Source organism: Netta rufina (assembly GCF_964035555.1).
Source record: "Netta rufina genome assembly, chromosome: 3".
In the NCBI taxonomy this organism is placed as follows: Eukaryota; Metazoa; Chordata; class Aves; order Anseriformes; family Anatidae; genus Netta; species Netta rufina.
The window spans coordinates 6,087,651-6,114,684 of NC_140125.1; the positions used below are offsets into that span (position 1 = coordinate 6,087,651).

Genomic DNA, 27,034 nt, shown 5'->3' on the forward strand with positions numbered 1-27,034 from the left:
AATGCAATAGTATTGCCCCGATACAGATCATGCATTCAAACGGTGAGAACAAAAAGAAAATAAACAGGTGTGCTGGTGACAAGCACTTTCTGAATATCCTTAGCTTCCATTAGTTTAATCACGAGGGACTAGAAAACCTCTACAGGGAGCCGGGGCGGGGATGGGGAGTATTAATATACCTCTATTCAGTTTTTATCTCATTATTCAAGACTCGATCACTGTGCCATTTTTTCATGTGTTTCTCCAGGGTACTGTACACGCTAAAAGGCATCTTACAAATCTCGCATTTGTAAACGTCCTTTCCCACCTGACCATGTGTTTTCATGTGCCGGGTGAGCTTGCTACTCTGGGCGCAGGCGTAGTTGCAAAGCTCACACTTATAGGGCCGCTCGCCCGTGTGGCTCCGTCTGTGGACAGTGAGATTACTACAGTTCTTGAAGACTTTCCCACAGTACTCACAAGTGTCGCTGCGTCTGCCCTCTTTTGAGCTGGGCCTGCCAGGGCCCGGGCCACTAATATGCGGGGTGCTCCCTCCGCTTCCCGTGCCGCTGCGGCCCGAGATGCCGCCATCCAGCTCGCCCGGCGGCGTGGAGAAGCGCAGGCTGCCGTTCTCCGACGAGTGCTCGGAGGAGGAGGCGAAGGGCGATTGTCGGGAGTCGCCGAAGCTGAGGAAGGGGTCCTTCAGCTGCCGCGAGGCAGCGTAGCCGGCCAGCCACTGGGAGTAAACGTTTTCGGTGTTGGGCATGGCGGCGGCAGGCAGGTCGAACTCCTTCTCCAGCTTGATGCGTTTGGAGAAGGGGCTCAGGGAGCTGGGGCTACCCAGCAGCAGCTTTTTGGACAAGCCGCCCGAGGCGGACTCCCCCGGGGAGCAGCCCCGGCCGTTGACCGCCCCGTCGTCGATGCGGTCGGACTCGCCGGCCACCGAGTCTTCGTCGCAAGTGTCCCTGTGCACCTCGGCCTCGGAGAGGTGGCCCCGTTTGTGCTTCTCCCCCAGCACCTGGTGGAAGGCCTCGCTGAAGTGCTGCATGGAGCTGAGGACCATACCTTGCATGACGTCCGGCATCGACCGGCTCTCCTCGCCGGCCCTGGAGTTGTTCTCATGGTGGCGGGCCGCCTCCAGGTTCATCCCGAAGCCGTAGTCCGGCCTCTCATTCTCGTTCAAGTCCTCCTCCTCTTCCTCCTCCTCCTCCTCCTCTTCCTCCTCCTCCTCCTCCTCCTCCTCGTCCCCGTTCTCGGGGATCATGTTGGGGTCATTCTCGCTCTTGAACTTGGCCACCACCGACTTGAGGGCGCTGCTGGCACTGCCGACCAGGTCGCTGGTGCCCGGTTCGGGGGAGCTGGCGGTGGAGAGCCCATCATCCGACTTCACCGTCATGGGGGACGACTTGTGCATGTGCGTCTTCATGTGGCGCTTCAGCTTGCTGGCCTGCGTGCAGGCGTGGTCGCAGAGGTTGCACTTGTAGGGCTTCTCCCCGGTGTGGCTCCGGCGGTGGACCACCAAGTTGCTCTGGAACTTGAAGGTCTTCCCGCAGAACTCGCACGACTTGGACTTCATGGGCGGCTGGGAGGGAGGAGGAGCGGACTGCAGAGGAGGAAGGGGCGGCGTGGCCAGGAACGGGGGCTTGCTGCCGGGCTGGAAGGGCTGCAGCAGCCTTTGCATAGGGCTGGGCCGGCTCGGGGACAAGGGCGGGCTGGAGGTGTTGCCGGCCAGCTCCCGCAGCCGCCGGGAGAAATCCATAGCGGGCGGCTCCATCGCCATGGGGTTCAGTCGCAGCACCCTGTCGAAGGCACTAGGGTGATGGGTGGCCAGAGCCATTTCTTCCGCACCCAGGCGCTCTATGCGATGCGGATCCAAATGGTGCCTCGGGGGAGGGCTAAAGAGGGGCGGCGTGGGTGGGAATCGCCCTTCTCCCAGCCCCGACGCCTCTCTCGAGACCGAGCCGGGTATTCTGAGCAGGTTAAAAGGGTTATTGTCTGCAATGTGAATCCCGTGGAGAGGTGGCTGGGAAGGGCACTCTGCACCTAGTCCTGATGGGATACCAACCCGTGGCGTCAGGGGGCTGCCGTGCTCGCTTTCTAGGTAGATCCGTAAGCCGTGCGTGTTCTGTGCGTGCTGCAAGAGGAACCAGGCGCTGTTGAAAGGCTGTTTACAAGTCGTGCACGTGTAGCTGCTGGGCTCGTCTTTACCTGCAAAACAACACAACAGCAGCGTAAATGTCTAATCGCCCACCGGTGGCTGAGAGCTCGCCTCCACGCCTAAGCTCTCCTTCTGCTTAAGGCTACGGCCAAAGGGGCAAAGGGACGCGTGCGGGGCTGGGGGAGGCTCTGCTCCGCTCCCCACGTGCGAAACCAAAGTCAGAAAGGGCCAGGGAGAGGGACAGGGAGCGAGAACAGTGCGGAAAGAGGCAGCCCAGGCAGGGAAAGGGCTGGAGCGCGGCCAGGGAGCCTGGCCGGCCGCCCCGCCGCAGCCGCCGCGTCTCTCGCGCGCTGAAAAGAGGCTGGGGACGGTGAATGGCGCTTTGGCAAGGAGCGAGCGAACTCTGTTTCGTGATAATTTATTTTGGGAGATAACACGGACATTATAAAAGAGCAACTGACTAATAAATAACCAAACAAAAAGCCGGCTAATAATGGCAGCCCCCTCCGATGCACGGCAAAACAACAGAAATGAATTAACTTTCTGAGGGCCCTATGCACGGGAAGAGTAGTGGGGAGCACGGCGAAGGTGCGTGCGTTTTGCTATCGATTCTGGCAATTTTGTGCGTTAGTCACTTCCATCCCCGTATGCTTTTTTTGCTAAATGCCAGTAACCTGCAACTACAGCTAAGGCAAGTACAGAAATTAATTTCCAGTCCTGCCTAGGAATTCTATAGAGTTGCTATTCCAGTGATTTAAAAAAAAAAAAAAAGAAAGAAAGAAAGAAAAACCACTCCTGAGGTTTGCTGAATAATAAAAATATCTCGGTCTTCCCAAGCAAGCTGTGCCCGGGGGGGTGCCCTGGCTCCAGACAAACCACCGTAGGTAGGTCTCTGCGTAAGGTGACATGCAAGTTCACCACATTAGGATTTGCATAATTGCCCAATATGAAGAAAAGGAAAATTTAAAAAAAAAAAAAAAAAAGCAGATTTGGAAAGAAAACATCATTTTATCCACAACCGTCTTGTTTTCTATCTCACTTGAGAGGAGAAGAAGAAAAGCTTCATCTGGGTGTTTTCGTTACACAATGAGCTGAACAACGATTTGGGAATATGACAGGCAGGCAGCCCGCAGCGCCGGCTATAGCGACCCATCGCAGCCTCCCTCGCTGCCTCCCGGTTCTTCTATTATTATACATTTGGCCTGACAATCTGAATTGAGTGAGTAAAAAGCGACTCAACCGTCTGCAGCGGGCGTTTAACACTTTAGTCGCTTTAAAAGCTCTTGGAATAATATTTAACGCCTCGTCCTTCGACTGAAGCCAGCGTCTGAATGAAATGCATGGCGGCGCTCGCTATGTGCCAGGCATGGGAGTGCAGATAAATACTTAAATCTGTTGAAATTAGAGCAAAATTCAATCGGGCTTTCACATTCCTCTGCTCATTTGTGAGCTCGGAAAAAATCTTAAATGGGAAAATTTCATCTTGCTTTGCCATAATGAAGTGGAAGTTTTTAACAACATGCTACAAGCCGCGCGCCGGGGCTGCGGTGCGCTAACAATGTAATGCTACCTCGCTTCTCTATTTTATGTATTAGGTCAGAGAAAATAGCATTTTATCTTATAATGAGGATACAACATACAGTGCTCACTATCGCATTTTAGTATTCCCATCAACTAGATATTCTAGATCATAAGGGCAGCTAGTGTAATCATAATGTCAATGAGAAGGGCTGTTACGACTGAGACTAAAGATTACATGGAAAAAGCTGCTTTGAAACTGGTAATTATTACCAGTCCACTAATAGCAAATGATGCATTACTGTTTCACCATATAATCTGTATTTCACTCAGCTCCTGCCAGTACAGCCTTATTATATTACAGTGCTCACAAATTCTAAATTCCTAAACTACAGTCATCAATAAATGTGTTACTTGCCATAATTTGCAAAATTACTTTGTTCATAACATCTTCGACCGTTATAAAGACTAGAATTGATTTCCTGCATGGCAAAATTAGGGCTACATTGATTTAGTGGAGTGTAAAATGTAATATTATTCTTCATTTGCTTTCCTGAAAAACAAGTTTTGAATTCAGCGTCCGTGTTTGGTAATCAAGATAATAATTTAAATATAACATAATGGCTATGCACAAAACTTCCCTAATCCTAAGTGACCTACCATCTTCAGCGTAAAACCAGGCGATAAAATAAAGCAGCAAAATGGTTAAAACCAGCAGCTATCTGCCTCCACCTCCTGCTCTGAAGAGACGCAATTTCTAATTTGTCTATTAGTGCTTGATTAATTACGAAGGCTATTGACTGACCATATCACCACCTAGAGATACGTTCCAGTCTAATGCAGCCTTGCCAAACGGTAAGAATTACGGCAATCATCCGCTCATTACCAGCAAGGAGCGATGAGGGCATCGAAACGGGGTTTTGAGGAGCTTCGCCTTCCCCTCGTCCCACCCCACCGCCCCTCGTCCTTCACCGGGCCGTGCTCCTGGCGATGGCCGCTTCCCCGGGGACATCCACGGAGGGGCTGGCGGGGGGCAGAGGCGTAGCTGTGTTGTTCTTCAGGAAAACACAGCATCTCCCAGGTGGTTCGCCCTTCCCAACCCAGAGCGACTCTCCCCTCGGCGGATTAAGCCGAGATGGGCAGCCCAAGCCGTCCCCACGAACCCAACAGCTCAGGGTGCTCCTGGCCTCCTGCCCGGCTGTCGTGCCCACAAGGTCCTGGTGGACCTCGCCAAGTGCTGGCTGCAGGCCCGGCTGTTACTGGACCCAAAAGCTGCGGGGCTGACGGCTTCTCCTCGCTACGGGCCAGCCTCCGCGCTCACACGCACTCCCCCCTACCACGGAGCACAAAGAGTTCAGGCATCCCAGTGGGCGAGTTGCGGACCCCGAAGGCAGAGAGGAAAGGAAGCAGCAGGGTGCTTTTGGAAAGTGCAACCGTGGGATCAAGTGGTCCTGTGCTAGCAAAGGACAGAGCTGCAGAGGGTCCCACCAGGCTCGTTTCATGGCTTGCCTCATCTTCCACCGGGGCAAGGCAATGGGACGTGTTAGCCAAAGCAGCATTGCAACACCACTGGGGCTTTCGACCAGTTTCCAAGAGACTCACATGAATCCCCCAAATCTAGATGCAAAGAGGGACACTAGCAGCCCTGCCCACATCCTCAGCTGCTTTGCACTCGAGGACTTTAAGGTCCATAGGGAGGGACCGTCCGCTACCATCCTCGGACCTTCTCTGCACTACGTGGCTCCATGTCCTGCACTGACCCCCCACAAGGTCTTTGGGTACGGCGTCACCTCCTCCAGCCCCACTGGCCGCAGCATGGGATCCCAAAGACAGCCGCCCAAACCAGATCAGAGCCATTCAAACTGTATCAGAAGCTGAGGAGAGGCTGAGCACCCACAGGTGGTTCCCACCACTCGCCACGCTCAGCTGCAGCTCTCTGGCGTCTATAAAGCTGAGTTTCTCTAGCCCCAGCTCCTTTTCCTCCCCGTTCTGTTTGGGTCTTCTGGAGATACATAGAAAAGCCCCTTGGTACGCAATGCACCCCCCACATACCTAGGATGCACCCAGTAACCAAGGCACACTTCAACATTAATTTATCCAAAAGAAAGAGCTTGAGCCCTTTCCTATCCCTCCTCGTTTTCCAAAATTTGAGTCATTTTCATGGCTTTCCCACAGCTCCACACAAGCACAGTCTCTTGCAAACACGAGGGCTCACTCGAAGACCAGCCTCGCCCTCCCTACAGCAGCACCATGCTGCGAGGAGCCACCTCTGTGCTAACGCCTTCCCAAAATCTGCTGGTGGGCTCCTAATCCCCGCACTGCCCGCCCCATCCGCATGCACAGTGCTCATTTTCCCCATGCACCGTGTCACGCAGAACCAAGCCGAATGCTTTGCAAAGTCTATTTCATCTGCATTTATCAACCAAACTTGTCATCTCGAAGAATGAAATCAGGTTTATTTGACAAGATCTATATTCCATAAATCTACGTTGAGTGGCATGAATTATATTTCTAGCCTTTAATTCTTTATCAATTGAATCTTATGCCAGCTCTTCAATTATTTTGTCCTGAGCAGATAGGCAAGGTGTAACGAATGCTCCCCCGGTTGCCCCAGACACCTATTGGCACTATTTTCCCAGTCCGTAAGCTTTATTAAGAACAAGCATCCCTTGCCAACATTTAGGGATTCTCGGGGGTAAGTTGCCAGGGCCTTTCAATTTAAAAATATTTATCTCCATTGGACCTCGTATAAAATCCTCCTTGTCTGCAAATGAGCTGGGAAAAACACCATCACCCGCCTATTGATCCAGAAACGTAACGCTGCGTCTTTCCATCCCTTCAGTATAAATATTGGTTCCAACACTGCTACCTTGATGCTTCTTCCACTTAAAACCAGCCATGAGCAGCTCCTGGGAGCTCCAGCATTGCCAGGACCCTGCAAAGCTCTCTTACCCTCCCTGGCTGGGCCAGCACAGGTTTTCCGTGGTGTCTCAGGCTCCCTGTATCAGGTCTCTACTCGTCGTCATTTCCCACTGCGATTGATTGCTATCTATTTTCCATTTTTTAAGTTGTCATGTATTGATTTTTTTTTTTATCTAGTTGCCGTTCTCATCTCACCACTGAATAGGGTGTGGGGGGATTTTGGCCAAGGTTGCCCGCACCTCCCTGGCCTGCTCAAAATAAAAACAGCCTCCAATGACCATTCACATTTGTACATTTTTCCTCCCAGTCAATTTTACTGACAATTCTCTTCAGATTTGGGGAGCTGCCCCCCAAGGGCAGGACAGGGCTGTGGCACAGCCCCGTTCCCCCTTCTCCTTGCAGTTGTGTCGGGGCTGAGGATCTGGTTCACGGCGCTTTGTGGGTTGGCACAAAACCCTCCGAACCACGGGAAGTGATGCCTTGATGCCAGGCGCGAATCCTGCACCAAAAAATCCCTTTTGCTTGACACTGGGGGAATTGCATGGGGATGCCCCGTACCAAATACAAGCACAGGGGCAATACTAATCCTGACGGGTCTCACACAGTGAATACTCATCCACGACTACAGATTTATTCACTTTGGCACCCCAGCTAGCAAATGGCCGGTGCCACCGCACCACTCTACACTGGGGCACCAAGTAGTGCCTCTGGAGTATCAGCTCCTGCCTAAAAAAAACCCTTTCGGAACAGCTCTTACCTGCCATGCCCCCCTGAGAAGTAATTTAAGCAGGAACATGCGAGCGACAGATTTAGCTTCTGATCTGAAAAAACGTTAACAAATGACTGGAATGGATATTGGCATTTGAGCGCCTTTAAGGGCAGTTGGCACAATTACTCGATAAAACATGAAGAGATGTCTGCTATCAGCACTAAGGGGCTTTTCTAAATAAAATAAAAAAAAAAAAACAAAGCCGGTCCTTCTTCGCTGTGCTCACAGACCAACCCAGCAAACTCCGCGCTTCGCACGGCTGAGCAAGGCGACACCCTGGGCACGAGGCAGAGCCCCGCGGCCGCAGCACCAGCAGCGACGCCAGACGAGGAGCTGGGGAAGGGACCAGCTGGGAGGAGAAGCTGTCAGCTAGATGCCACTGCTGGGAGGGAGAAAAAAAAAATGCTGGAGCAAGGCATCCAAGTTCAGCCATTGCCAAGTGAGTAATGGAATAATCTGCATTCGCGTGCCAATGTGCTTTGGAAGAGCTTCCTCCGTTTCTCAAAAGTCAGGGCTGGATCCAGAAAAGCTGCTCTCCGGACACACGGGTGCTTCAGGGAAGAGGAAAGCCGAAACGATGCAGGCAGCATCCTCCTGATGCGACTGCACAGCCCAGGCGCAGAAGAGGCCTGCGTGCCGCAGGAGAAGCTAACCATCAACACCACCGGTGTCTCACCTGGGGCATCCCGCTGGCTGTGCAGGGACACCCCAGTTTTCCCAGTGCTTTCCCAGTGCAGCAAGCAACGCCGAGGGGTATCCCATGGGCAACCCGCGCCCGCCGAGCACGTAGCCGGTGCCTTTTGCCACCAAACTGCTTGGAGCTGATGGTGACTGGAGCACCTGCAGCCAGCACCTCCCTCTCTTCTGCTTGCCACGAAAAAATTACTGGAGACAGCCTGAGCCAAACCCAGGGACTTCTTTACTCTGCTTTAATGTCAACCGATTGCTTGATTTTTGGACTGATAAATTTGGAGTTGTTATGGTATTTAAAGGGGAGAAGAAAAAACGGAGTTAATTGTTACCACTTGTACTTGACTCAGTTCTCCTCCATCTGGCCTGTCAAATCTCTCTTCTTTTTTCTTTTTTTTTTTTTTTTTTTTTTTTCGTTTTTGGAAATCCGTACTGTTGAAATTCCTTCAACCGAAAAGCAGCGCCGTGGAGCCGTTGGGACACAGGAAGCTCAGCAGGGCCGGGAGATAAGTGTGTCCACTCCCGGCTGCAGCAGCCCACTTCTCCCTTTAGCAAGCAATACCGCTGGCTCGTGACTCACCTTTTCCTGGTAGTCAGCAGCATCAATACGGACGGGGAACGGACCGGCCAAACGGATTTTTCCTTATTGCACTAATCCTTCCTCCCGGTCCTCCAGATTGCGAAAGGCAGGGTATTAACCTGGCCCGTCATTAACGGGTTATAAGTAGCTGTTAGCGCTGTTATTATCAGCATCGCCGCTGCTGTTGTCATAACAATTAGAATACTGCTAATAAATAATAGCAGTGGCTGCGTTTATGTACTAGAGGGTACTTTCTAATCTCTTCTGTTTATCACTTCCAGTGCTATCTCTGTATATTGGCATCGTGGTGTTCAAGGAAAGCTGGGGCTGCTTCACTCCTGTGGCACAGCGGCTTTAGGCCAAAGCCACTCTCCTGATTTCAAAACTGGGAGGTGAAGCCAGCTCGATGGTCCCGATTAATACACCTGCATAAAAAAGGGACAATGTCCCCAGACTCCCCAGCAAACGGCACGGTGGTGTCTGGGCATTGAGAAGCATTGTTGCTGTTGTGCATTAAAAAAAAAAGAAGTTCTGCAAATGAAGCCTGAGCTGCTTATGGACAGGGCTGATGGCAGGTCCTGGACCCGGGGAGTTGTGAAAATGCCCAAAATCTAAAATGTCCTTTGCTTTGTGGGATCCTCAGTGGCCCCACTTGTTCTGTCCCAGCCTTTCTGTCATGTCTTCTCTATCACTTTGTTCTACATGTATAGAAGTAATTGCTAAAAAAAAAAATCTTAAAATTATGCTTTCTTCCTGAAAATATTTTTTTTTCCAATTCAAGCTTCCAAAAATCATTTTAATACAATTGGCTAAATATTTTCTAGACCAAGTCTCAACAACGCCATTGTTTCACTGCGCATCCTTCTACGAGCCATGCCAAAACACCAGTGACTTTACCCAAACCAAAAAAAAAAAAAAAAAGCCACAGCAATAACGAAACCAAAGCTACAGCCACTTTGCCGCTCAGACAGAATTCAGGGTAGGACCTCCAGCAATTAATCTATTTTTTCCAAAAGCCAAATTTCCAGCAGGCACCTCTTGCTATTTAAAGCCACCCACCAGCAGCCCCACCAGGATGGTCAGAGGAAACCAGGCGCCATCGCCCCCCGTGCACTCGAAGCACAGACTTCATGGGTGACATTTTTGGTTGGGGTCCCCAGTATTTGCTGTATTTACTCATCCTTCTCACAAGAACCCAGCCTGTAACACCTATTTCCCCCCCAAAAAATGCTATTTCCAGGAGACAAAGCCCATCATTTGCCGGGGCCGGGAGGCCTGACCTCCGCGTCTGTCACCATTTTCGAGGCGATTACAATTTGGCCACCAAAAAAACCTGCTTCGAGCTCCAACTTGGCAAGTAAGCCACCAGGCTGCAACTGATTTTGTGCTTTTTTAAAACTTCAGGGGGGTGGAAATCTGTCGTGTCTCCATTAACCGGGAGCAGAAGAAAACTGCAGTGAAACAACGCTGGGCTTGAAATCCAGCTCTGAATGAAACTGTAAAAGCAAGCCCTCGAGCGGGTAGGATCTGATCGCACACACGTATGCCCTCTAGACGCTACAGTGAGGGAGAAATCCGGGTGGTGCAGGAAACAGACGGACCTCAGCACAACCCAGGGGGCTGCGCAGCCTCCAGCACGGGCGGTGGCACCTGAGCAGCGCGCTGCGGGGAGCTGCCAGCCCTGCACGGGGCTCTCCTCCCTGAAACCACCTCCCGTGTCGAAAACCACCAGGAGCGAAGCAGCCACCATCCCCAGCCTTTCCCTCCCTGCCTCTGCTGAGCCACCCCAGCCCAACCCCGGAGCTTTTCTGGGGCAAATGGGGTTTTTTTTTGAGTGGACTTTCCAAGAGGAGAGGCACAGGCAGCACGTCGCCTGCTGAAGCTGCCCCTCGGGACACGCCTAGCACCAGGCACGCCAGGAAGGTCTGCCCGGCCAGTGACCCACCTGAGCCCTGACTGCTGCAGGCATCAAAGCCCTTTGAAAGCCCAGCCCGGCTGGCAGGCACACAATGCCTCGCTCCAACCGTCCGCAATTACGCACTTCCCCGATGGCTGCCGGGGACAACCGGGTTAATAATCCACTCTTTAAATACAGGGTAATTATATAGCTGCAGAGAGGCTCCAAATTATTTTATTCACTTTCATACACCTACATGATGAGTTGTTTCCTTTCCTACTTTGCGTTGGCTCCCTTTTCCTCTTCTTGTTTTCTTCCCTTCCGACAGCCCTATGACTAAACCTGGATAAAAGGCAGAGCACGCTTCAAAAAGTTTCTTTAAGGCAAAACAAAACAAAACAAAACAACACCACAAATACAAGAAAGGCCACGCTGAAACACTGCTGCAGGTCATTCCCAGCAGTGCCCGGAGCATGGAGGCAGGAGGCACCACCAGTGCCACCGAGGCACTGCTCCACCATCAGAGCTCATCATCACCTCTGTCTTTGTTGTATTTTTGCTGCATTTCAAATGTTAAATATTCTGGTTCTCTGTCTAGCCGAGGGATGGCTTTGGGGATGTCCTTTCAGGGGGACTCCACAGTTGGGGACAAGCACCAGATGTGCAAGCCGAGGAGGCTCCGCAACAGCCAAATCTGTTTTTTCTCAGCAAGCATAAAATGCTCACTCAGAGCAACGCTGTCCTGCTCACTTCCTTCTCACACTGGGTTTGCTGTACGGACAGGGCTTGTAGGTCAGATTCAGGGAAGGGAAAGCAAAGACCTGGGACTGTTCCCCTTGAGAGCCCTCTTGCACCTTTTCCTTCCCAAAATGGATCCTCTTTGACCCTCCTCGGCTACCAACTTCCCCTTTGGCTCACTTTCCTCTCACTTCCAAATGAATGGTACTTAGCCAGCAGCAAACCACCCTGACAAAGTGGGTCAGGGGAACCGCAGGTCCCCCACAACAACCCCTTGGCTGCAAATCACCGGTTCAGAAGGCAAAGGTTTATTCTGTCCCTGAGCAAGTTCAATGTCACCACGGAGTTGCAAGCACAGCAAGTGCTGAACCAGACCCCACCACATTTCGCTTTATAACTTGCACAAGCGACTGTTGGTAGAATTAATAAAATTTTCCTCTGCTTTGCAAATAGGACCAAAAGGTGTCGTAAAGTTGTCTGGTCTCCTCCGGTTTATTCCGTCTCCTCTCCATAGTCAAGATATCCTTGAAGTTGAAAATGATATAATACTCGGAATATCTGGAGTTGGAGGATGTAAGACTTGCAAGGATTGCTACAGCTTTATTGCATTCCCAGGGCACGGAGAGTATTTACCATACATACATCACGTCAAGGAATGCAAAAAGGGCATATGAAAATTTGGGGATGCAAGCTCAGGAGTTTAAATTCACAGAAAGGAAGATAAAGAGCGGTTTTTCTTATTTATAGATTTGCAGATGAAATCCAACAAAAACAGCCCTCCCCCCCCCCAAAACCCTCCTTTATGTCAGTAAGGCTGATTCAATTTCCCAGCTTGCAAGGTCTCCTCTATCCGAGTATTACCCGACCCCAATAACACACACTCTTCCAAGGTTAAGATCTGTTTCCTTACAATAATGCAGAAAGCTGTTGTTTCAGTTGCGGCTGCAGGATTCAGCTTTGAAGGACAGGTTAGTACCACACTACATTTAACTGGATTCAGTTCATCTGATTATACAGTGCCTTGCTTTCTGGAATATGTAATCATCTCTTTCTGATGACATTTTAAATATCCAACTAGACAAATAATTGCGGCAATAATTGATAGCTGAGTCAAGCTGGAAGATTATTGATTGGCACAGTACCCACTGAAACAAATGTTCATCTTTCAAACATTACAGTGAGGATGCTTAAATCTAACTTTTGCTGATAAATGATAAAAATTTGATTTACTGATAAAACCACTGGAAGAGAATATGCACTTCAGGATTTGATTACTTTGTGAAATTTTTAGAAGAAAAATTAGGCATCGGGATTTATATTCTATTTCACATGAATAATTGCCAAGCTAGGGACAAGGAGTTGAACATAAACACGTGCAGAGAAGTCTTCAAGAGTTGCCGATTAACTCTCTACCTTCCTGAATGCCATTTATCTGGTGCCAATTGCTGCTTACCCAGAGCCAATCCCGCAGTCTCCCCGAGCATGGCCTGTATGGGTCTCGGTGCGGGCGGTGGGATTTGCATCAAGCAGGGAAGCTCCCTCGCCACTTTCTGGGCAGCTCTGAGCAGCCCGAAGCAGGCAGTCTGAACTCTTACCCAGCAGACAGAGCCAAAATGAGGTTTTGGTCTCATTTGCCGTGGTGTAAGTGAGGAGTGGTGTCACCAAAACCTGCGGCATCGTGTCAGCGTAACTGCAGCACAGGCAAACAACGAGCCACTGAGGCTGAGGGAGAGGGGCCACAGCAAGGCAAGGGCCTGAAATTAAAGAAAAGAGCCCGAATATTTGAGGAGGGTGCGATGCAGACAAATTTCAGGGTAGGAGATGAAAAATGCCCTGCGATGTTTTGAATCCGAGCCATTAGGAGCTGCCTGAGTCTCCTGACGGCTGCTAAAAACCAGGCGCTCGTTAGACCCGGCCATCAGCTGAGCCCTGACACTTACGGCAGATGAGGGGGCTCGGCGAGCGACCACGCTCTGATTTACAGACCCCGAATTAATTAGGAAGCCCTGAGATCCTCTGCCCATGCGGGTCACTCTCGGCAGTGCTCGGTGGTGTCCGGCCTCAGGAAGGCGATCCCCGCTGCCAGCCCCGGCAGGAGGCTGCTGTGCTCGCACAGCGCGCTTCCTCGGCTGAAACAAAACGCTGATGAAATCTGCATCGCCCCACGCTATAAATAGCTCCACTTTCAATTTATTCATTTTCTTCTCCCCCTGCCGACTGGATGGCACATCCAGCCCGGGACATGGGGGCAGCCGTTTATCCAAGCCTGTGCCAGCACAAAGCTCGTAAGACAGGGAAGTGCTTTGCAGGCAGTGAACTGCTCGTCTCGAAACCCCAGCCCCGATCCCACAGCCGGCTGTGAACACTCTGCATCCCTATTTATGGTCTTTCTTTCCGTCTTTGTATTTTTTTTCCCTCTCCTCGACCCTTGGTGCACGTGAGCACGTGCCTGCAGGCGCTTGCTGCCTGGATAGTAAAGGCAGGCCACGTGCAGAACAACAAATCCAGAGGGCAATTTTGTCCATCGCCACCAGAACTTGCTAACACGGGGAAGATGGGCGAGGAAAAACGGGCAGCACTTGCCCTGTAGTGCCAGGTGGAGAGCCAGCAGCCTCGGAGCTGAGCAGAAGCCACTCACACATTATGCAGGAAAAATACCAGTGGGTACGAGCTGTAGGGGTGTGATGGGTGGAGCAAACCTGAGATGCCACCAGCCAGACAGGCTGTCCCCTTGTTTGGCCAGATGCCCCATGGTGTCCACGACAAGGCTTTGGGAACATTCACCAGCAGTAGCTGCCATCAGCCTTTGCATGGGGTTCCAGAAAGATTCCTTTCTGCGGACATCTCACGGCATTTCCCGACGTGACCAAGTGAGAGGGTGACCATAAACATTTGTTTCTTCAAATTACTCTCCAAAAAAGTGCAGGAGAAATGCAAATTGAAAGAATATATATTTTTTTCTTTTTCTTTTTCCTATGCAAGCACCAAATAAAACGAGAAAGCTCTGTGTGGAACCACACAACAAACACTGCAAGTCCCAGCGACAACCCAAAGGCAAAACGACAGACCCACAGTCACACAGGGAGCCAGCAGCAGACACTAGAAAATTAACTCTCAGAAACAGTCTAGCATTGGCAGGGAAATGAATGAGATGATCTAAGAGATATTTTCCACCTCTAATAGGATTTGATGATGATTTTGCATAGGCTTTTGTGCTAGCCTGGCTTTTGATAAAGGCATGGTGTCTCTTTTCAACCCGCATGCGAGTGCAAGATTAATAAGTTGCAAACTCGGCCCACCTCTGCTGTAAATGGTTCCTGTGCATACAGGGGGGAAAAAAGCCAAGCTACGACTGATAAAAAACACGGTTAACTGAGTGCGGTTAGTGTTTTTGCACTCAAATCTTCAGTTATTAAGATATTCAGAAAGAAGACAAAACCTCTCCTCCAGCACCCAAAAAAAGTACTGGTTGAGAAGCCAGCGGGGGCAGCGATGTATGGAGCGTGTTCAGCTCGGGAGCTCTACCCCAGCAGATCCTCGTCCTTGCCAAAACCCCTGTGGAGGAGCAGGGCTGGAAGCACCATGCCCACTAGCTCTTAAAAAAATGCAGGCAGCAAGAGGTGAGTGCTCACCAATGCAGAGGAGACAGAGCCCTTGCGGATGGGGAAGGCGCTCGTTTGGGAAGGTCGGGCTTGGAGGCAAAGGACCGGCCTCAACGGATGAATGAAGAGTGCGTTGTTGGTAGGGCACGTGATGAGAACAAGAGTTTGTAAGTGTATCAAACGGATTGTCAAGAAGCCCATCTTTTTGCAAGATAAGCATTTTGTTAGAGGAAAATGCAATTAAATGTTTTAACTGCCAGCGCTTAGATACCAGTAACAGATAGCAGCAGCAACAACAACAAAAAAAAAACTAACCTAGGCTGATTAAGTGAATAATCTCCGGCATATCCTGCGTGGCCATACGATGACACCGCCTTCTTGGGCTGAACACCCCCAGCCATGCCAAAAGTCAAGCAAAAAGACGCATCGACACGGTGCACGCCTGGCCACTGGCTTGGGGATGGTGTTTTGGCCCAGGGGAGCCTTGCAGGTCGATGGCTGGCAGTGTCTGCTCTGCAGCCAGGTCCGGTGGGTGCCCCTGCTGGGGCCCAGAGCCGCGGGAGCGTGGTGCTGCAGGCAGAGATAAGGAGGTGGCAGCTCCCGTCCCAGAGCTCCCCACCACTGCCGATAGGGGCCGGAGGCTCAAACTGGCCGCCGCTCCCCGCTCCTCGGGCTTGGGAAGGCTGAACAGCTCCGGAGGTAAGTGGCAGAAGTGTTAAGCCTCCCATTTTCCCATCTGCAGCTACATCTCGCCTCGCTTTTGAAAAACCACAGCCGGCCATTTGTGGTCGGAGTGGAAGAAATTGGCCTCACGTCATTTTTTAGTAATAACGCAATAAAAGAGCAATAACGTTAATAACAATTAACACCGAGACGCTGCACTTAATTGCACGTCGGGTCCACGGGGCTCAGCACGCTTTGCAAATGACCATTACTGTGACGGAAAGGGAGCTGGATGCCGCTGCAAAGGGCAGCAGCTCCATAAAGGATGCGAAGTCATCCGAGCCATCGCCTCACCCGTGCGTTTTACCCCGTCTGGGGCAGGGAGGGAGATGGCTGGAGCCAGGGTAGGGCTGAAATCGCCAGCGGGTTCACCTCGCCGCTCCTCCGATGCCCTTGGCAATCCAGTTAAGATTTGACAGCATTTAAAGATGACAGTGCTGGAGGTAATGGGACAATGCCATAACAGGATTACAGGAAATGTGAAAGAAAGGACATACGTACGTAATGTCATTAAAGTAATGTCATCTATGAACAGCTTTTGCTTCCATTTCTGCTGACAAAGAAGTCACTATCACTTACCCAATTCCTTTTAAACTCCGTTACTGCCCTAAATAGTTTACTTCTCCCTGGGAGAACCCCTTACCCACGCCGCTACGAGCACTTTTGCCAACTTTCTGGCCAGGACCCACGGCCCGAGGCGGAGCTGCCGAGGGGCCAGGAGCAGGAGGAGCAGGGCAGCATCCCCAAGCTGACCGCAGCATCCTTCCCTCCGCTGCCTCGCCTCCGCCGGGCAGCCCTGGCCATCAGCATTCCCTCTGGGTGCCGCCACAGCTGCCCCGTCAGCCACTAGCACAGCCCTCTCCTTGTCCCCCGCCAGAAGTGCTGCTGCGTGCCAAGCGACTGGCCGCGAACAAAAGCGTGTTTGACCAACACTTGTTCCCAAAACAAAACCCCGGCTGGAGGAGGAAGTCCCGGGAAGGAGGGGGAGCCGGGGCTGTGACGATTTCGGAGCCCCGGGACGCGCATTCCTGCCAGACAATGGTGTCTGGCCTCCCCATTCACCGCCCCACCGAAATTCCCCTCCTCAGATCCCCTCCTCAACGCCATGTTTATCATGGAGGCCAATGAGTGGAAGGGATGCCCTTAAATAGAGCCCGAGAGCTGCCCCCGCTGCTCCAAGGCCCAGGGGGACGATAGGTGCCACGTGTTGTGGACAAGCCCCGCGCCAGCCCCGCTGGGGACAGTCCCACTCCTCAAACCAAAGCACTTGTGTGGATTTTCCTATTAAAAAATTAAAGTCTAGAGGGTGAAAAAGCCCTCTCTGAAGTGGGGAGGTTCCTTCGCTGTGAGCAGAAACCTCCACACGACTCGGGGAGGTGTATCTGGAGCTGAAGAAATACAGCTGGGAATTTCCCGCTGGGAAATAGAGGGGCGAGTTGGTTCCTTCTGCTTTGGGTGGCTAAAGCCAATGGGCACAGAATTCAGGGGGTGGCTGTGCTACCCCTTTTCGGTGATGTTTACCCATCTTCTCTTTTTTTTTTTTTTGAGCAAAACACTTCTTTTGAACTTGCCAGCCTTGCCTTAGATGACTCTTCTTCCTGCGCCCGGCAAAAGTAACTGTTCTGTACCAGAGGAGCCTTTGCCCCCGTCTATCTGCGAGACATTGGCATGTGAAGCCGGCGATTAGAGGAAACACCCTGCTCGGACAGCCGGCCCCCACCCCCGATAAGTACAGTTGAAAACCACAGGGGTTACACATTCCAGCTCGCGCGCTGCGTGCGAGCCCCACAATCTTATCCGGTAATAACCAGCCGTGCAAATCTTCACCGCCTTGAGCAACGTGACATCTGCCCGCTCCGGCAACGCGTCCAGCAGCTGGGGCGGCGGCAGGGCGGATGGTCACGGGGAAGCAGGCAGCCAGCGTTGTGTTTTTAGGGTTTTTTTAGCACCCAAGATGGCCGTGGTCATCGCACAGCCTCCTGGCCCTTTGGTTAACTGCTCAATCACATCGAAATTCCCTCCCCAAAGCAGGGGAAGCCGCGGGTCATGGCACGGGCGGGATGTGGACACCAGCGGAAGGTCCTGCTGTCGCGGTGGCCCCGTGAGCAGGGACCTGAAGTTTCTGCTCTCCCGTTTCCCCCAGCCAAAGCCAAAGGCTCGATTCCCGGCCAGCACGGTAGCCTGGATCCCCTGCTGCCAGACACAGCACCTCTGGCTTCCAGTCAAATACAAAATGCTTCTCTCCTTCTGGAAAAGCATCGGCGGTATTTCCTTCTATGGGTTTACTGCAGGCTTCCCGCGGGCTTTGGTGGGAGCAGGACCGTACTGTCTGTCTGTCTGTCTGGCCGGGCATACATTGCTAATGGATCACACTCGCAATAAACACAGATACATTAAAATTCCTCGCAAAGCCGTAATACTTGGCCCTCCAACAGCACTTTCCAGATGGCAACGAACCAAGCCCCGCAGAGCCGTCCCCGAGGAAGCGCACGTCACCGGCCCCCTTCAGCAGGTAGGGATGGAGAAATTGGGCAAACCAGCTCAGCTCCTTCTCCCCGGGCCCATGCTCAAGCACCGGGTGAGAAAAAGAAACGCTCTTGCCAGGATTTAAGGACGTTTTCTAAGGTTTATTCACCATCTCAGCACCAAGGCTGCTCGGGGTGTGTTCAGCAGTGTTGGAGCCGCCCTGCGCCCCGTGCCCTGCGCTCCACGGGCTGCTTCTTCCATTCTCCTTTCCCCTTTGAAATGAATACTGCCACTTTACAATTGCCCTGTAGTGGTTACCGTTTCCTCCTGCTTGCTCTGAAGCTGGGGCGTTGCAGTCGTGGAGCACACCCCAACAGCAAGCTAAACCAGAGCTTGTGGGGAAACCTGTGCAGCCCCCTGCGCCCCAGAGGGGTTTTTAAGCACAGAAAGCCAGCCCTCGCCACCCTTGCCCTGGCACGGCACCGCCAGCGTGCCCCAAAACACGTCGGGGCCACCCCATCCGGGGACACGCTGCGGTTCTGAAGCAGGGGGTGCAGGTGAAGTTTGAGGGACGGGGCGACTCCCGCTAGAGCAGGACCCCAGCAGCAGGGCGAATGCCCCCGTTATCTGGCTAACCACATTGCCGCCCCACGCGCTGTCCGGCCGGCGATACCGGGTGCTGCACGGGCAGTGCCACCGAATTAAGCAGCTGCCACCAAAAAAACAGGGGTCCTTCCTCACCGGGAGCGGAGGGGATCGCTGCAGCCGGGGCCACGGCCGAGATGGCCTCGTGCTTTTGGTGCCGTGGTATAGGAACGGGTCCCACGCGGCGGGCTGTCAAGGCAGGGGTACCCGACCTAGCAGGCTGCTGGAGCACCAGCCACTGAACCCGAAATCTAGGAAGCCAGTGTGACACATTTAAAAATCATATACCTTTTTTTTTAATAAATAAATAAATAAATAAATAAATACTGGTAGACAGAAAATCCACAGTAATTTTCTCTCTTTCTTTGACCATGGGTTGATAATCTCCTTTCCCTGGGGAAAAACGAGCCCTAAAACCACCCAAACGCTGCTCTGAAAGTAGAGCCCTCTCCTTTGAAACCCCCAGAAATACAGCAACAGCTGCTGGGAAGGCTCATGCTCCTTCCCTAAAAACCCAAACCCCTGAGCCGTGATGCTGAAGGACACCAGGAGGCCCGCAGCAGCTGGGACTCCAGTTTCACAACCTTGCAAACGTTTTCTAAACCCCTAATCTTACAAATACGTCTGCAATAGGAGGCACAACCGCTCTCGGCGTATTGGAGCACCGGGCTTTCTCTGCCAGGGCTGGGGCAGCTACTGACACGCTCCCAACGCCTCCAGGACAGCCTCTCCTTTCCACCGGCGGTACTCAGTCTCTTCAAATACCTTCCATGAAGCCTCTCATCTTCTCCACCTGAGCCTCCAGCCCTCGCTGGCTTCATGGCTCTGGGTGAATCCCTTGCCTTCCGAGACGCACCTGCAGGTGACACCGCTGGAGACGTGGAGTTTGCGACGTGCCACAAAGCTGCTGCGGCAACAATTTTGAGGCCGCAGAAGCATTTTAATGTGAAATGCGCCACAAAAAGCTGGACCAAAGCTTGGCTTAAGACTCAGAAGAAAATTCTGGAAGCACCCATTCGGGAACAGCTTGCACAGCACAAAGCCTCTGCTGAAGCTGCTGAGTTACAGCGATGATACAAACCCAGCACGATGGGGCCCTGTCTGAGCAAAACCAGAAGAAAAGGGCTAAGGAGGTCTCCAGCCCTTTAGAAAAAGTTGTAATGAAACTCCACCGCTGCAAAGGACCCCTGACCTTGTGGGAAGACATTTAGAAGTGTGACCCCTGCCTGAAGTGGGACCGAAGTCACGTTTCCAAGCTTTATCCCAGAGCTTGCAGTGCCAGCAGCATCCTGTAACCCACACCACGAGCCGAAGCTGAAGAAAAACCACAGGCGTCAGCAACACCAGGCTGTGCGGGCACGTGGACTCACATCCAGGGAGAGGCAGGAGGTGGCTTACACTTTATGGCCAGTCCAAAATCACTTCCACTTGGCTCTGCACCCCACCCGCACAGGCCAACACAAAGCTTCCAGCTCCTCACTTCTCCTCTGGGGTGCTGCCTGGTGTTTTCCTACACGGAGCCAAATGCCGTGTTCAGCTCGGGCCTCCCACGATGGGCTGCAGACATCGGGGCCTCAGGGTGACAATTTGCAGCCTGCCATCAAAACGCAGCCCCAAAATGCAGAGAGGCACCTCGCTCAGCCCACAGCCCGTGCCATCTCGCCCCTCAGCTGCTCCCTAGCCAGCCCCTGTGCCACGGCACGGCGTAAATTTGGTGCTAAGGCTGAGAGAAGAGACCCAGCCTCTCGGCAGGGCTTCTCAGCTCCGGCTGCGCGGGCGCAGCACCCGCCCCGCTGCCGGGTGGCTCGCGTCCAGCCAGCCCAGAGCGCAGGCACCGCTCGCTCTGCCGACGCCGGCAAAATGTATGCAAGCCGTAAGAAGCGCGCCTCGGAAACCCTGGAAATGTGACAGCTTTTTGTGTTGTAATAATGCAATTCAAAAGACCATCGGAATTGTATAAATATTTGTACAGACACTTATCGCCGCTGCAGTCAGATACTCAGTCCCTCCGCATCAGCTGATCCGCTTGAAGTCCTCGCCTCGGTTTGCAAAAGTCTGCTAAACAAAATCACGCAAGCCCACCGTAATGATCTATAGAGTGTAACATAAAGCCTCTGTTTATATAAATAGTCTCCGTCCTCTCCCCTCCCCGCTTTCTGGGAGGCTGTCAGCAAAATAAAGTAAAAAGGGGAATCAGATTTCCAGCCGACTAAAAGAACACGGGCAGGAAGAGCGTTTTAGCCAAGGAATTAATTAATTATTATTAACTCAACGAATGCTTGCTAGGAAATGTTTGTACTTTGCAGCTGTAATTAAATATTCTCACTCATGCAGCTCTCAGCCGTCAGAAATTAGTATTGCATTTTATCATCCAGATTCTTTTTTTACGCAGAAAATGTATTCGCACTGAATTTTTCATTTTCTGCTGGCACAGGAAGGCAGGAGAAGGCCTCTTAGTATTCATGCCCGTTTTCCTTCCTCAGCAATTACAGCGAGGTTTTTGCAGGGGCAGGGGCAGCTTTCTCAACCAAGAGTGGCCCTGGTGCAAGCCCTGCCCCGGTGAGCAGAGCGGCTCCCCTCGATCCTGCATTCGCTCCACAAGCTCTAACGTGGGTTTCTGGATGGGGCTGATGGGCAGGCGCCAACATTGGGCATCTCTCCCCTAAATCAGTGGGAAAACCTGCCCAAGTAAGGACTTGCCCACAGCACAGGGACTGCAACACCTACCTCCTGTGCAACTCTTCACTGGAGGCCTATTTGCTTCTGCAAGCTGCTCCCAACACAAGGGCCTTCCCTGCACAAGGGCAGCAGGATCTGGCCCCAAGGCTCTGGGAAATGGGTCAAAGACGCAGAGGATTAGTACTGACTTGGGAAGAAAGCACCTGAGACGTGCCGTAATTCCACCGCTGGATGTTACCGCGTCTCCTGCCGGGGAATCGCCAGGCCAAGGGCTTCTCACCAGCTCGGTAAGAAACCGGCCGCCGTTCCCAGCCCATGGGTTCCTTGCCAGAGCCAAGACCAGAGCTGCAGAGCCCCGGCAATGAGCCGCCAGGCAATGCCAGCCTCACCTGCCTCCCCCGGCCCCGAACGTGAGAAGCAATGAGGCTCGGGTTCGGGGATTTGTTTTTAATCTTCTCTTTACCCTCAGATGGACACACGCAATCACTCCACTTTGTCATCGCAATCCATAGCTGATTTAGCTAATACTCCATTCCAGCAGGAAGCATCTTAACTCTGAAGATCTGGTGATTGCCCCAGCAATCAGTTGTTCAAATAGTTGAAAATTAAGACTATTGCACACAAAGTAAATTAAGTAATTTTCTACCCTCCTAGGGTCTCCCGAGTCTATCAGATTTCCCCCGACTGGTATGTCATGCTGCCTCATTACCGTAAAGAAAATACAGCTCCGTGAGGCCGTTAAGTGGACTCCCCTTAAAGACTTGGGAAAAAACAGATCTGAGCAAACACAGATCCCGCTGCAAACGAAACGAAGAGCAGAAAACCGTGCGCAGCGCGTGGTTATCTGCTCCCACGCTCAGCTCGCCCGCCTTAGGCCGCATAAACCCCCGGGCATCCCCAAAAAGGGTGCATGAAGCCGCTCTCTCCCGTATCAGCTCTGTCAGCCGTAGCCCAGACTGCACCCAATTTGTTTACAATGATGGGGGTGGAAGCAGAAGGACACCCATTTTCCTGCAGTCTGATCCCAAAGCGGGCATCAGCTCAGCATCCTTCACGCAGCCTCGTTCCTAAAACAAGCCAACAAGCCAGGTTTGGGGCCGTGACTGATCAGTGTTAAGCAGTGTTTTGAACTCTGCAAACATTCCTACCGCCGCGCTATCAGACGCGCTGTTAGCTCTAGCCATTAAAATAATCCTTCAGCCCTGGGACGGGGCTGCGCAGCTTCATGCCGTTCCCTGGATCCCTTCCACCCTGCCTTGGACATCTCCGAGAGATTTTGTGCTCAAGCCCAAACACGCTGGACTCATTCCCAAGCGTTTGGAAACCTCAAGCCGAGGAGTAAGTCCCCAGCACTACGGCCATCACCTGGCAGCGGCTGCTGTGCCTTCGGTTTCTGTTCAGCCTTTCCTTGTAAGCCTCTGGTTTTGCTGCTCATAAGCCTGGAAATTTTTTTTTTTCTTTGCAGAAGCAGCTCTCCCTGGTCAGTCTCAGGCCAGAGGTGAGCTTTAGTAAATCTTGTCGGAAAAAAAAAAAAATAATAATAATAATCAGTCGGTTATTTTCAACTGAAAGAGAAGGGATGGGAAAACCCCAGCAGCAGAGCTTTTTAAGACCCTCGGTCACAAAAGCAGCCGAGGAAGGAGCGAGCGGCTGCCCCACGCTCGCATGCAAATCAGGCCCTTCAAGAACGGGTGCTCTGCAGAGCGGTGGGGAAAGAGAGAGGAAAAGAAAGCAAATGCTATTAGCAGAGCTAAATATTTTTGTGCACGCTTCAGAGCACATCCAGGAAGCACTCTGGGCTGTGCTTTTAGCAGAAGGCAGCTGGCCCGTGAGAACAGGCCCCAGCGTGGCGGTGCACCAGGACGCCTTTCTTCTGAGAGGTGGAGGAGAAAGTGGTCCTGGGTCCTTCTGTCCTGGGGGCTTGTGAGGAAAGTCTGGTTGTCCAAAAACGCCAACTACCACTGGGAACTCCGGACTGGGCCAGTGCTCCCGCATGCTCTTTGTGTACACATCCTGACCCGCTCATTCTTTGGCTTATGCCAGCACAAACCGCAGGTCTTCTGCTCCTCCAGGCTCGGGTCTTGCATCTGGCCTCAACTCCGGCCATCGGTGAAGCCCCACGCAGGAAAACCTCTCACACAGGCATGGAAATCTCCTGCCTTGATCAGGAAACTTCGCTACCCAGTCTCCACAGATAGAAAAATCCCTCCCTTTCATCTCTCCGACTGCTTTGCATCAGCATGGGGACACCGCTGGCTGTACCGACAGCAGCATTTTCGCCGGGAGGAGCTGCCCTGGTTGGCCCCACGTACCGTGTTTGGGTTCAGTGCAGCGAAGAGTCGGTGTGCATGCTCATGAGGTGCTTTGCAAGGGAAACTAAGTGGAAGGCTTCACCCCGGAGCGTGCCAGACGCGCTCAGAGCCCCGCTGCAGGCGCCAGTGCCCGGAGCGGTGACTGCTCCTGCCGGCGCTCTTGAACGGGTTTGGTGGGGACACGTGGCTGGGGCCACCAGAGCATGGCGAGGCACAGGCAGCGCCGCTCCCACCGCACCAGCTGGCTTGCTCGTGTCGGTGCCGTGTCCTGCGGTGGGTCCCGGGTGTACAAAAAGCCGCAGGATGAAACTTCAGTCCAAGCAAAGCCCAAGCAGAGAAGCTGCACGCTGTGGAAAGCACCAAAGTAGGACTGGGGAGAGGAATATGGTACGGCCACTCCTCAGCCACCTGGGTGCTTCAGAGGTCTGTGGTCACCTGCAGCTGCTCATTATTCCTGCTGCTCTCAGGCCCCTGTCTCGACCCCTCTCTAGGGACGAGAATTTGCCTGGGCATAGTCAGCAAAGGTGGAAATAAAAGGCACCCTCAGCTGACCACCCCAAACCGCAGGGGCAGCAGGAAGCCCCCCAGCCATTGGTGGCCAACCCTGGCACAGGAATGCAGCACGGGCAGGACCTGTCCTTTCGGTCCCCCTTATCCTTCTTTCGGCCCTGATAAAAACCAACCTATGACCTCCTGCTGCTTTTGTTTATGTTCATATTTTCTTTTGAAACCAGGCTTCCTCTGTTCACATCACGAAATGAGCTGCAACGCGGGGTGGGCAGAAAGGCCGGCCGTCACCTTCGTGGTGATGTTTTGCTTGGAAAGCAGCGCATTCAGAAGCTGCAAAAACAAACAGCGTAAGAGCAGTGTCTCCTGTCCTATCCTACCCAAGCCTGTTGTTCTTGGGCACCATCAAACAGAGGAATTCTCCCTCTCCCCATCCTAACAATACATCAGTTGGAAATGTTTACGCTGAGGATTAAGCCTACATCTGGGCTGAAAAGCGTGGCTCATTCACAGCTTCTGCTCGCCGTCCCCGTGGGTCAGGAGCCCCCCGTGCCCCACCAGAGCTGCTCTCCCACGGTGGCGTGCCAGGTCCCCGGCTGTCCTGGTGGAAACGCCGGCCGGGGCTGGCAGCACATGGTCGGAGCCCGCAGGTAAAATCCGGACCTGCAGCTGCCAGGCTGGGGAAATCACTCGTCGGCTGCGTGAGCAAGAGGGCTTGGCTTCAGCTGGACAAACATCTTCTCCACGTGGGCTCGCGCACAGCCCTCTGCCCTCTGCGGAGCGCCAGCACAGGCTCGCAGCAGCCCTTATCTCGCCATCAGGGCTCGTACAGGCGGGTGTTTCTCCTCCCTGTGCTGCGCCTCTCCTGCGCAAACACTCCCCTCACCTGAGCGAGAGGCGTAACGCTGCCCTCCGACCCCGGCGCACAGGATCAGGCTCCATCATGTGAATAACTCACAGCCATCTGCCACGGGAAGGGGCGATTACAGCCCCAACAGAAAGACGCTCGGTGGCCGAATGCGGCATCAAGCATCAGCACAGCATGGGCAGGGGCAGAGCTTGCATGGTTGGCCCCGCTTCAACGCCACGGTCACCAGGGTTTGAAACTGCCCGAGCCCCTCGAGGCAGGTCCCCCCATGGTGATCCTGCTCTGCTTGAGTTATTCTCGCTCCCAGTCTGAGACCGAGCCCCAGGCGGCCGGAGGCCGCGGGCGGGAGGGCAAGGCAAGAAGGAAACGCCTCGGAGGCTTTGTTCTCTGTGCCCTTGGCCCGAGCCCAAGCCAGGCCAGCCGGGCCGGTGCTGGTGCCCTTTGCTTTACCACAGAGAGGTGTTTTCTCTCCTTTGAGCGCCGCGTTTCCCTGCGGTGCCCGCGGAGAGGAAGGCGCTGGCACCTTTGCTGGCACTTGGCGAAGCCGCGCTTTGGGCACCGGCGACACCGGCGACCCGCTCCCCTCACAAAAACCCTTGATAGAGCTCCATTTCTCCCTCAGCAGGCTCGAATAACATTTTAAATGCCAAGATTTATTCACAGACACTTATAAATGTATTCCATTATAGCCTTTGCAAAACTACATTTCAACCTAAACATTCAATTAATGTAATTAAATTGCTACCTGACGGTATTATCTAATTTAACTCCGGATCTGTGCTATTGAAAAGCATGTGTCTTTTAGCACTCCGACTGGCAAGACATGTGATAAACAGACCTATAAACATGTTGGCTCAACCGAGCTGTTTAAAAATAAATTAGCAAACTATAAAAATAAACAGTAACATACATATGTACTCAATTATGAACTAAGTCTAATTTTTGTTCTGAAATAGTCTTTGACCTTAGTCATAAACAAGCACTATTAAAAAAACATAATATCTCAACAGACAGAAGGGCAGGGATTAAACGCTCATTGAGCGCCGCAGAATGCAAAATGAGGGATGAAAAGAAAGAAGAAAAGAAAGGAAAGGGAGGAAAAAAAAACCTCACCCTTTATTAAACACAGCAACCTACACCGACTGCAAGTGTTTATGTTGATTAAAGCTGCTTATGTTAGAGCCCAAGAAGCCAAAACCCAGCAAAGGGCTTGGGCTCTTTCACGCGGTCCCAAACCGTGGCCGCCGAGGGGAGAGCGGCCGGGGCCGGCCTGCAGGGCTGGGAGCCGTGGGCCCGGGATATGGGGCCCCGTCCCGTGGATCTGCCTGGGCACAAACCCCGCTACCGTCTTGTGAGGCTGTGAGCATCCCGACCACGTGGCCGGAGCCATGTGGGGAAAAACAAACAAACAGATTTGTAGGGCTGAGGAGCAGCGGCCGGGCCATCTTTTTCCCATTAGCCTCGCGCTCCCAGAAGAAAAGAGCAAGACTCCATGTTACGGGTGCCAGCGCTGTTATGGTTTCTGCAGGAAGGAAGGAGGAAAGGAAGGAAGGACGAGGAGTCGAAGCACCACAGGCACATTTTTTGCACCCCAGGCACGTTTTTTGCACCCCACGTGGAGATTTCTGCGGCACTCGGGCTCCGTGGGCCCTGATGTCCCCGCCCGTACGAGTCAAGGCAGCAGCCGTGCGGACCCACGCACGCACGCAGGCAAAACTCGCCAGAAACCCAAAATCCACGTTTCACAAACAAAAGTTGAGCAACCGCCGAGCACGTGTTCATCGCAGAGAACCGACCTGAAACGCCGCCCGCCCGAGGGCTGTCTCCCAAAAGCCTTCCATAAATAAAAACCAGCAGCAACTTGTGGTCATCGACGCACGGGCTGGAAAACACGCCGAGGACGCGGGGTGGGCACGAGGGGCTGGGAGAAAGGCTTCGCCCCCGACAGGACAGGGCTGTAATTAAAGCAAGGCGCCTGCTT

At 52.8% G+C, this 27,034-nt stretch overlaps 1 protein-coding gene across 3 annotated transcripts in view; it reads right to left on the reverse strand.

Annotated features, from left to right (window-relative positions):
- The window catches only part of BCL11A (BCL11 transcription factor A), a gene marked incomplete at both ends in the record, with an annotated part of 65,207 nt that overhangs the window by 5,704 nt on the left and 32,469 nt on the right, over nucleotides 1-27,034 (reverse strand). For 2 of the 3 annotated variants that reach the window (XM_084283729.1, XM_084283728.1), the window contains one exon: nucleotides 182-2,187. In XM_084283729.1, the coding sequence (XP_084139855.1) occupies nucleotides 182-2,187 (2,006 nt within the window). Of the gene's footprint in view, nucleotides 1-181; nucleotides 2,188-27,034 lie in introns of those variants that run through there. The other variant, XM_084283730.1, reaches the window with a different exon arrangement.